Source organism: Diadema antillarum, unplaced genomic scaffold (assembly GCF_040938485.1).
Source record: "Diadema antillarum isolate AM-2024a unplaced genomic scaffold, OU_Dant_1.0 seq00001334_RagTag, whole genome shotgun sequence".
NCBI classification, from domain to species: Eukaryota; Metazoa; Echinodermata; class Echinoidea; order Diadematoida; family Diadematidae; genus Diadema; species Diadema antillarum.
Genome location: NW_027272104.1, coordinates 746678 through 759086, shown reverse-complemented (window position 1 = coordinate 759086; position 12409 = coordinate 746678). Strand labels below are relative to the sequence as shown.

The following is a 12409-nucleotide window of genomic DNA, read 5'->3' as shown; positions in this document are numbered from 1 at the left end:
ATTCTTTCATAAAATTAAGTCAAAAAAATTAAAGCACACCAAAAAATTACACAATTGTAATAAAACCTTTGTTACTCAATATAGAAGTATTCAATAAAAACTTTACATAGAAAGCTAAATTGGCCACAACTTTAAAACGCTGTGCGCGCTATGTTCAATGAATGGAGAACGTTCTGTGAGAAGAACATAGAGTTGGATTACTGCATGACGGCTCTACAGAGAAGAAAGAAAAGAAAGTAAAGAGCGCCCTCTTACCGATTTGTTAGCCAGGCCGGCCATAAACATACATCATGTCTATTCCTATCATCATCATACACATACGTACCCCAGTACATACAGTATATAGACACACTGATGGCACAGCTAGGATATCTATACTGTGTAGTACTGCACTGGTTCTTCGACGAACGCAGAACGGTGGCCGTGTCGTGTAAATCATCATAATAAGGTAACTTGGCATGCCGGTAACTTTAACTTTCCATAACAAACGGTTTCAGTACGTCTAGAATCTTTACGGACTTTACAGAAGAACTGGGGCATACTTCGGCGTAGATCTACAATCAATGATTTTCATTAGTGAGTTGAGTTACACTGACACTGTGCTGCATGCTGGCTACTGTTCTGTAGATTTCACGCAATGCCAATGCAATGTTAGCCCGACCAGACGCAGCGACATCAACACTTGTGTGCCATACATACAATGTATAATGCCACCACCGGTGTGGTGTTGAATGACTGGACTGTGTAGTACAGTTGTAAGTTAGTGCATTTTTTTTTTTGCAATGTAAATTATATAAACAACACGTACTATGTGTAGTTACTGCATGTATTCTGTAACTAGAGATTGTAATTTGTCATCACTGACAAATTAAGGTGATCCGATCTTTTTTTTAATCAATGATTCGAATCCTGATACTGCAAAGTCTCAGCTACAACATATTAAAATCTGAGAGAAATTCACCGGAGCATAAGTAAGATAGTGCTCGATAAAGAGAGTCATGTCAATTTTCACATCTAAAAAATTCCCTCCCATAGAGATAACACGTCATAGCAAAGATAGAAAAAGAAGTACATATGACCTTTGACCCCACTTTGCACAGACAAGATGGCATCTGAGCAAAAAGTGGTTATTTTATGAAATGATCCCTGTAACATGGTCTTTACGTGTGCAAAATATGGGAAAGATAAGACATGTATTCACCAAGATACAGGATGAAACATCTATGACCTTTGACCCTAATTTACATACCCAAGATGGCGTCTGATCAAGTAGTTGTAATTTTATGAAATAATTTTCGTGACATGAACTAAACATGTGCAAAATATGAAGGTGATAGGGGCTGTTTTTCTTGAGTTATTGCAAAGAAAATTGCAGAAAGACAGAAATATTTCAATACATCGAAGATAAACTTTAATTTCAACCAAGTTTTTTCACGTGATCCCGACAACGTATGAAAAAACGAAGGGCACACTTACGATAGCCCTACATCTCAGCTACAACATATTAAAATCTTAGAGAAATTCACCGAAGCATAAGTGAGCTAGTGCTCGATAAAGATAGTCATGTCAATTTTCATTTCCATAAAAATTGCACTCCCATAGAGATTACACGTAAACTAGTCAAATTTGACAAGGTTACCTTCAATCCATTTTTTCGAGGTGATGTCGTCATCAAATCAAAATTGTTTAATTACATTTATGAAAGAGCATTTCATAAGCTACAACATATTGAAATTTGGGTGAAAATTGGCAAAGGATTAGTGAGATACGCTCGAGTAAACTTGAAATTTGATGACGTCATTTTGAAAATTTACTTTTTTTACTTTATTAAGAAATTTGATATCTTTTAATCATTTTATCAGCATAGCCAGCCCATGAAATGACATGTACAACTCATCACCTTTCAGAATATGTAAAGAAAATGGGGGGTCACCGTCCATCCTGATGAGTAAAATCCGATTTAAAATTGGCGGTTTTTTGGCATAGTTGCACTGTGTATCCCCATTGACGCACGCGCGGAATTTTGAATTTGACGGGCCCGTATGACGTCATATTGAGTCGGATCGACTTGAAACTTGGTAGAAATATTCCTTGAAATTTCGGACATCCGATCCGTGTGAAAAAATTGAAAATTTCTATTTCATATTAGCTGCGCGTGCGTATATGTGCGCGCGCGTACGCGTCCGTCCAATTTTTTCAATTTTTCAAAAAATGCTCCAAATGGTCTGAAACGTGTGTAAAAAAAAATTGAGCTGGATTTGAGCATACAAATATTTCAACGCGCGCGTACGCGCGCGTTTTGAGATAAAAATGAATTTTGAGAAAATGAGTAGAATGCGCTTGACTTGAAATATATGTGACGTAAATTTCATTGAAATATTCCATTCCATTAATGAGATATGCATGAAAATGTGTTTTCATATAATGACGTCATAGTGACGTCACGGTCGACTGATCACTATGATTTTACTTGCGCTGTCGTCTTTGCGACATGATACATATATGGTATAAGTCTGACATTGAGAGGCAATGCACTTTCTGAGCTAACCTCTGCACAACTTTTGAGGAGAAATAAAGAAGAAGAAGAAGAAGAAGAACAAAGAATCCGTACAGATACAGAAGGTGATCCGAGAGGATACTCGGATCACCTAATAATAGACTTTGTAGGCTGGCTGTTAACCCCGGGACGCTCCGTATACACAGTTACACACTGTGGGAGCGTCCTGAGTCAATAGAGTGCTATATCGGTAAGCTTGAAAAACATACACAGTCTGTCACAGATTTTCGCACCTCCGTAAGTTTCGAATATCACGAGGAAAAAACGTACTTTTATAGTATACATAAGATTCTTATCTAATTAATACTAGGGTGTCTGGAGCATTTTTGTAACTTTTGAAATTCTGTGAGAAACGAATTGTGAATTATTTCATATGAAAGAGACTTACATCATTAAGACATATTTCAAATTTCATGGCGAAATGATGTTTCTATCTTGAGAAATTTAACTTTGAAATCACTGCAATATCACCCCCTTTTTTTACGAGCACGCATGAAAATGTGACCCAAATCATGTTTGCAAACAACGTCGAAAAGCTGCATTCGAGTGTGGATCTCCAGCGATCAGATAATGAGCGTACAGCGGTTAGAAAATACGCGTAACAAGCGCAGAAGCCACTCCCCCTATGTGTTGTCATACCCTGTGTGCGCTGCGTGCGTACGTACGTGCTCGGTATTCAGTTTACATTCGATTCACATGTACCGTATTGAGCGCCCTACAACACGTACGAACCCCGCGTATGTATGCAGGCGCAGCTAGCTAGCAGCAGCTAGGCAGCTAGCGCAGCCCCGCCGGTAAAGTTCGGGGAGCAGAGCGTAGAGCATCGCGATTGTAGGCCAGGGGAGCCGGCATGGCGAGCATGCATTCGAAGAAATATGCAGTCGATTGTCGAGAGCAGGTGCACGCAGCTCGCGTGAAATGCACAAGCTACACAACCTCTACAGCCACAGGCTTGGAATTGATGCCACATTACCACTATTCGTACATGCAAAAATGGCCAAATAAGAGTCTTCCGAAATCTTTTCCACGCCCTTTTTGTCGATCGGGTGTTCGTAATACACCGCTGCCGCTACCACCACAGTAACGTTAGCTAAGGCCTACTTCGTTCGCACTTGGCTAAGCGGACATGATTGTATTCACAACCGATTTCTCGGCTTAGTGCCAGTGACTCGAGCATTGCGAGTGCACTTTCGAAATATACATGAACAACGATAAGATCATAACCAATCCACAAGTAAACTAATAGTAGTAGACAGAAATTTAGTAGAGTCTGGTTGTTTTGCAAGACGTACGTGATTTGTGAGCGTGACTGTATCCGCTATGTACAGTACAGAGTGCATGCTATGTGTGATGCGTGTTGTAGGAGCTATCGCAAGCGACAGCCCAGTTTCCTGCCTCGTGATATGCACATCATACACAACACATACACACACAAACGTAGTGACACACACACAGTGGTAGCTCTCTAGCTCTGCTGGCAGCATCTGGCGCGCGCCGCATGCACACGCGATCCATCCCCACACAACCGTAGAGGCCATGTGGTTTTAGACGGCGATGCGTAATCAAATTTACATATGCATTAGCCCCTTCGCGCGAAGTTACTATGGATTCTTGCATACGAAGCCCCGCCTAAAACGTTCGCTGTGACCAAAAAATTATTGCAAGGGGTATCTTCAAGGCGATATCCCCACACCTAGGCGTGGAGCTAGCGAAAAACTAGCGGCACCATCGGATTCAGCATGTCCTCAACTACTAGTATGTCTCACGGCAATACAAATACCGAAGCAGACGCTGAGATATGGGGATAGATGTGCTTCTATCGATTTTTACATCAATTTATCGTCGGATTCATGTACCGCCGTTCTGATAGGATATGGAGAAAAACTTCCTCTTTCATATGATACCAAATTTGTTAGGATTCGTTAATGGCATGGTCTGGGGATTTGGCAATAAAGGCGAAATTTTGCTCAAAAATGCTGGGTCAAAACGGCGTAAGCGCGCGGCTCCATTGCATTCTATGGGACTTGCGTGTTATGAGATAGGGGCGCGTTTTGGTCGAGGGTTAGCAGTGCGCGATCAGACACCCTATTAATACCCTTCGTTCACCTTGTTCTTGTTCACACTGGTCCAATGATCTTGAAAAAACGTTTTTTTCACGGCCATATACGGGTCCGTAGTCCTAGCTCCCCATCCCATTCACCATTTTCGAAATCAGTATGCAGTACACTGCGCACGTAAATATTCATGTGCTGGCGGAGTCGCAATGCGTTTAGCCTTCTGACAAGGCCTGCGCGCGCGCACCCACCCAGAAAGCAACGCAATATACAGCGAGAGGGTTTGCCAACAGTATGATAAAGCCTTGCCACAAAGCTACACGACTTGACGGCCAGCGCATGCGCACAAATCTCAAATCCATTGACCGTATAAGATGTAGTTCTCCCGAGTTCCTCTCGACCGAGTCGCATTTAACTCATCAAACCGAGCAGAAAGGGACTATTGCCAGAACCAAAAGTTGAACGCAGTCAGTCTTCAACATTACATCTTCACCTGTAAGTCTTCATATTGCAGAATTTTTGCGATTTCATATTGATTTTTAGGCGCTACACTTCGCCTGTCATGATCATGTCTGCTACAATGCGCAGCCCCAACACTGCGTGTTGGGGCTGGTCGCAGTTAGCTGGCTGTATACTTGGGTGACCCGCACCTCGTCATAGTTAATGTTTGCCCATAATTGAATCACATTTCGCCACTGAAATTCTTTGAAATCCAACTCACATACAGGAAAAATGCTGAAAATTCCAATGGAATCACAAGTTCACTGATTGATATTGAAAATTTGCAGCTGTCGTCGTCAAAGGCGAACGATGCGAAAAAGTTGCGCGCTAAGGAAGGGGCCCGCAACTCGTCACCCGCTCTCCCATAGACTTAGCACGTAAAAGACGTGTGCGGGTGACCGTGATGTTCCCATAGACATACACGTAAAAGATGCGTGCGGGTGACATTCATAACACGTATTCCTATAGCCCTATTAAAATTTCAGATTTTCACGAAACACTGTTCGGTTTTCACCACAATTTGCTTGGTTGTGGTAGTCCTGCCAAGTTTCAAGCGTACAGAACACAGTCCCGGGCATACATTTTTGTTCAGTGCGCTCAAAACGATTTTAAGCGGGGTGACGGTATTCGGGCCCCTGACGAGGTGCGGGCACCTGGCTATACTTCTTTACTTGAATTCCTCCGGTCTGAACTGCCAGTGTCAAGTTGAAGTTAATATAGTTCTACTGAAGTTGAACTTGTGAGTTGAACTTGAAGTGCTTAAAATACTGCTGTCTGAGTATTGAAGTAAAGCGTGAGATTTTTGAGTGAATTAGGGTCTAACAATGGGAATATCTAGACTCTAGATCTAACCTCAAAGGCACTCAATCGTGGCGAGTGGTTTGTGCGGCACGGAGACGAACGCAACACGCTGCCTCCCCCATTCTGTATCAAATGTAGTGACCCCGAATGAGAATAGCGCTGGCTCTATGGGTCAGCGAACAAAACGCTAGGATACAAGAGAGCGCTCTGTGCTAATCTCCTAACCCAAAATGGCTGTCCGAGCGAGCCACGAGAGCTTCGGAATGGATGCACACTCTCACAGCTCAGTGCGCATGCGCATGAAGAGAGGTCGAAAGAGCCACGCGTCTTCTGGCCTCTCTCCTCCAATCACCGCAGCTCGCGGTGACCATGTTTGTGTATGATGCGTACACACACACGCACACACACACACGTGTCTCAGTGGCAGCATTGTCCCACACGTTTATGGGTATAGCACTGAGTCTGGCAAGGTGTTTATAATACCGGCCACCTAACGTTTTTCTATCAATAGAAACGTGAAAAATCTCACAATTTGCCTGAAATTTTACTCACGTGTGGAGAAAATACTCCGGATTCACAAGCGCGCACTGAAAATGCAATCTGAGGTACGCGCTCTTGTCAAAGTCAAAGGCAGCAAACTTCGGTTGTTCGGAGTTTACGTACCATAGAGATGGCGATCGGCTGCCTTTAAAAAGTTAGACTAGGGTCTAGTACTAGAGAACTAGTTAAAACTCAAAAGCAACATGCCCTTGATTCGACCATAACGCCGTCCAAAATTTGACCGCCTGCTAGTGCTACACTGTACACTGTGTACAACGATGTACTGTAGAGCTACTAGAGGTCTACATGTAAAAACCTATGGTAGCAGTGTTTGCGTGTGGTCGAACCTTGGCATTTCTACATGATTACCGGCATTTTCGCTTTAGTCAATCTAACGTCCATTACGCTGTAACTGTAAGTGTAAGTCGCACTACATAAAGTCGCCAGACGTTCACATCACATGTAATGTGCGCTTCGATCAGAGATCAGCTGGGGCGACAAATTTTCATCGCTCTTAAAATACATCTGTAATTCACCTTTTTCCTCCATAAAAACACAAATAATTGTAATTCATATATATTCTATTTTACCAGTAACAGGTGACAAAACCATTTTTAATGCGAGGATGTTTTTGATTTCGAATGGATTTCAGGTGGCAGATTAAAAGTTTTTCAAACGCAATGATGCACAGGTGTGTTGTTGTTCCTGTTCATTGGCACTTTTCAATCAGTCTGATTATCTGCGCCACGTCTTCTCCAAATTTGGAGTCCATGAAAGCATCTATAAACTCAATTCGGTCGATAAAATCACGCTCACTCTGTAACTTGTAGGTTTCGGCTTACCTGTCAAATGGCAGTGTTTGAAAATACTGAGATCAATTTCCCTCCACCGTTAGTGCAGTACGTGCAGTGCAATAGATGTACAAATGGATAAATATAATCTTTTTTTTTTTTCATTCTACTTATCTTGTAATCTGTGTGTAGGCCTATACAATATTCTAACAAAACATGTGTGCTCATATATGAGCACACAGAGTGTGCATATTTCTAATAAATACTAACAATATCAATAAGCAATCTTTATTGCATCAATTAAAAATGCTTTGTATTTTTTGAATACACACACAAGGCCCTAAAATTATCTTTTATACCATTACTAGCCTTCATTATATTTCTAATATTCAATGCATAGATCTATTTTCATCATTTTTTGCATCAATTTTCTTTCATTTTTATACCATTGATACATTCCAATAGAGATGTTCTATTGTTTCTAACACTTGGCATGAATCACATAATCCATTTTTGTTACAATTACAATGTTGTAATATCATAAAGATGAAAATTCAACCTACATTTCCCCAGACAAATTTGATGTACTAACACTTCTTCCTTTCTACTCATTCTTTGTAGCTGTACTTCATTTAGATACAAGTGTACCTGCGATTATAAATATTCTGAAAAAAAATCTCTTCCTCTCTCAGATGTTTCCAATTTTGTTTACCAAATATCTCTATAATATGACACCATATATTTGGTAAGTTCTTGTCTCATATGAGCAATATCAACATTGATATTTTCTTTTAAGGACCCCCTTTTTGCTATTCCCAATTGTCAGCTATTTCATTACCTTTAACTCCTCGATAGGAGGGTATCCATTCAAAATACACATACAAATTGTATATCCTGCGATTGTAAACATTTCAATTTTGCTAAAATTTCTACAACTAAAACACTTGTAATAGAAAACAAATTTTCTTGCAGTTAATTGAAAGATGATGGGGATGGTTGTTCTAGTTCTCCTGTTGGTTTATTTTTTTCCTCGACAGGTTCTCTTTTGTCCATTTGGATTTCCTGATGTACCAATGTTATTCTCTGTTTCAGAGGTGGACTTTCAACTCTGTTTGATTGTGTAGTGTTTGTATCTTGGAATGCCCTCTTTTTCTCATTCTCTTGGGATAAATTCTGCTGCTTTATTTCACTAGCCTGTTGTGACGTCTCTATTTGTTTTGAGGCTTGGATATTCGACACACTCTGTTGATTCATTTCAGTGGACTGTTGCGACCTGTAGTGTTTTGCGGCCTGAGCATAGGACACCTTGCCCTCGAGTTTTAACATCTATTCTCTTTCGCTTCTTTGTAACGTTAGTAGATGCAGCCTTGGTATGCAGCTCAGCAGCATTATTCTGCTGCTGAGTGGTTTTCTTTGCATCTAAAGCACTTTGGGTTGTCCTTTGATTGACAATCATCAAAGTGGTTATTACCACATCTCACACATCTTATTTTCCCTTTACACTAGCTTTTTATGTGTCTGAATTGTTGGCATTGGAAACATCGTGTGAGGGGAGCTATGTATTCGAGAACTCTGTGTGTCTACAGGTATGTATAGGAATGTGACAAATGTACAATTTAGGCATGTGTTGCAAGTCAAAGAACAGTAGCACCGAAGGGGTGGGTAGTACTCCTTCAAGTTCAATCTTTTTTTTTTTTTTCTTGAATCGCTTTACTTGAATGACTCCTTGGGCTTTCAATAACTCTTGAAGCTCTTCCTCGGTAATCCGATCTTCAACTCTGTGAATGATGCCTGTGCTACTCACCACCTTTGATGGATTTACATGTAAAATCAATAGAGAAATCACAATTGATTGGAGAACTTGGGTGGTATCAATCGTAACACTATGTCGGGGTCTTGGTATATCCCGACTTTGGCTGCTCACAAGCGCCGCCCTGAAAATAACCTATTTTTCCTTTGTTGCGTTCTAGACAACTTAATTTTCTTTAAGTGGTTTCCAATTCATTCTCCTCATCTTTTCTCTTCACCTTTTTTTCGGCCCTTACTAACGTTCATCTGTTTTAACTAAAAGTTTTCTTGAAGAATATCTTACGTACTTTGAACCAAAGGCCTTAGAAAACAGGGAAAATGCAATGTCATGAACTTTGTAAACAAGCACATTAATTAGTTATAACTGATCTGAGCTGTAGAAAACTTTATTACTGTATACAATTTGTAGTCATGTAAGCATAAATACACATTTTTTTTTTCTTTCAATGCAAAGTCATTGCATATTGTGTGATAGCCCTTTCAGGTCATAAATGTGTGGAGTAAGACTCTGCATTGAATAGTACCAATGTGGTACTGGTAATGTTGTAGATCTTTACATGCAATTATTGTGTTGTATGCTCTAATATGTGTGTGCGTCGTTGCTGTATAACATGTACTGTAAGTCATTACTTAGAGTAGAATAAACTGTGACTGAGTTTCTTGACTATCCTAAAGATTTCCCGATTCAGGAAATGGTACGGCACTAATGCGTAATGTCATTTCATTGGTTGTCCCCCCCCCCCCCACTCACACACACATACACACACACACACACACATACATACTTTGTCAGAACATGTTTCAAGTCCTAGGTTTTAGAAGGCAAAAGAAAAGAAAACAGGAATAAATTGCATTGAGCTGTGGAAAATATTTTGAATGTTTGTATCGCGTGCCCTTCTGGCCTTGGATAAAAAGTGGCTGTGATCCATTGCCAACAGAGCAGATTGTTTTGCTGTTTATTAAAAGTGAATTACCAAAGAATTTGTGACAATGTGACATTCAGAGTGTCTTGTGGGGATGCCAGGTATACACCCATCATCAAATGCTAGGTTGTCTATTGTTGAACACCTGACAGCAGTTAATCATTTCAAACTACAGATTGATATTATCGCTCTGATTTGTCATCCTGCATTAATTGTGTGTTGAAGCTGGATTTAGTCAGGAATTTATACAGTGATGTACAATATCATGTAATGTCCTCAAACTTGTCATCTCTTTCTTGCTGAAGTTTCTTTTTCATTTCATTTTTTTTTTTAAGTTTATGTCTGATCAGAGCTCTTTGTTTTGTGATCTGTGACAATAGTTTGAATTAAAACAACAAAAACGTTTTACATTGAATGTTTGATGATTCTGTATCAGTGTATGACAAAGTGATTGAGCAATTTCAAAGTGTTGATGTATTTTGGTACAGGTAAATGCCATAAAATATCTGATTTTGTAGCAAATATTGTGAAACATTGGCAAGAAAAAGTAAGTTTCATACAATCAGCCATTTCATATACATGTACAGCATTTCCAGTACACATTACAGAATTTGAACCTACAGCTGTACATGAATTACAGCAGTGCGATCCATGTCACTCCCAATTCTGTTGTCAAAGACTCAGAATTAGTCATTAAGTGCTTGCAAGCTCAAAAAATCTATTCTCTCAGCATTTATTCATGATTGTGCATTGCTCCATACTTTTTCCTAACTTAAAAACAGAGATAGCATGTACACTTGTACGTATGATACTCTATTCTCTCATTTCCAGGTGTAACAGTCAGTACATCAAAGACCAGCTCCAGCTGAGTTGTGGGAGCAGCATCTGAAGTCTGCCCATCCGCACTACCTTGGCTCATCCTGATCCGTGACTTTGTAGCCATGTATAGCAGTCACGGTTACCCATACAATTTCAACCAGTCGCAGCATCATACCCCACCCCAAGCCATGTCCATGCCAACACCATCCATACCCCAGAACCCACCCAGACTCTCCTACCCACACCCCTCTCCATCCAACTACCCCACCCCTCTGTCAGCATCCCCCTCCACACCGGCCATGGGTGGGGCGGCAGCAGCCAGCAGAGGTCCACGGGAATTCCCCCTTCTGGAGCACTTGTCAGTGGCCGACTTGCAGAAATTACTGGAGTCTGATGAAAAGCTCAATGCTATCATACATGATGCCAGCCAGGTGAGTACCAGTGACATAAAGTGTGCCTTTCGAAACCCAGTAGATTGAGTAAATACAGAAATATGTGAGTGAAGTTTGAGGAAACTTTGACAATCCATTCAAAAGTTATGAAGTTTCCAACTCCTGGTGCAGCCATTACTGGATGTTTAAGGAAGACTAGAGCAATTTGTGATACAACATGTCATGCATGGACAGGATAAGAAAAAACAAATTATATATTGATGTACAGTAGGTTAGTATGTATTTTTTAAGATCATCATCCATATCTGTAAAGAAAAGTCATTTTCATTTCATAGCTAATGAAAGAACATTTGGCTTGCAGTACCTCTTTCAGAAGGCAGGGGGAATAGTAGTACACTCGACTTGTCAGTATATAGTCCAGTCAAAATACGACAAAAAGTGGGTTAACCCACAACTAATTGCAACAGAAACGATTCCACTTGCATTTGACCCGGAAGAGCTATTAAAATAGCGTATTAAAAGTTCCCTAAAATTCAAGTGGTGGATCAGTGTCTAATTTGCATAAATTCAAAATGGCCGCCATACAACCTGTTTATGCCTATATCTCGGGATACGTAACTAATAGAAAGTAAATTCCGGTTTCTAAACCTATGTTTTTTAGGTCAAGGAATACAATTATGTTATCTGTAGCAACTTTCAAGCATCCCTTTATATAGTTTTTGCATATATTTGCATATAATTATATGCAAAATGGCCGCCATATTGCCTGTGCAAGCCCGTATCTTCGTATACCATTAATGAAGTACACTCAGGAATAAGTCGCTATATATCTGGACCTAAAACCCACAAAAAAATATATTCTAGTGTCTAAACCTATGTTTTTTTTAGGTCAGGGAATACAATTATGATATTAGCAGTAACTTTCAAGCTTCCCTCTATACATTTTTTGCATATATTTGCATTTAATAAATGCAAAATTGCCGCCATAATTCCTCTACAGGCTTTTATCTCTATCTGTAAAAGGTACCCAGTGGTGGTGTCTATGGTCTTAATTTTGCTGCTGAAAGTCACTGTTGTAGAAAACGTTCCAATCAGGAATAATTACCTATATTTCACTAAAAATTTGCATATATTTATACATAAATCTATTCAAATTAAGAGTAGCTTATATCCATAAGCTACTCTACAAAAGTTTCATGAGTTTGGACATTTGTTTAGAGAA

The 12409-nt window shown here is 40.0% G+C and overlaps 1 protein-coding gene across 1 annotated transcript in view; it reads left to right on the top strand.

The window, feature by feature from the left end:
• Positions 1-404: 404 nt before the first annotated feature.
• Positions 405-12409, top strand: part of LOC139708409 (vacuolar protein sorting-associated protein 37C-like) — a 29364-nt gene continuing 17359 nt past the window's right edge. Inside the window, exons 1-2 of the mRNA XM_071620361.1 lie at positions 405-448; positions 10808-11226. Of these exons, the coding sequence (XP_071476462.1) occupies positions 10918-11226 (309 nt within the window). The 5' untranslated portion in view covers positions 405-448; positions 10808-10917. The remainder of the gene's footprint in view (positions 449-10807; positions 11227-12409) is intronic.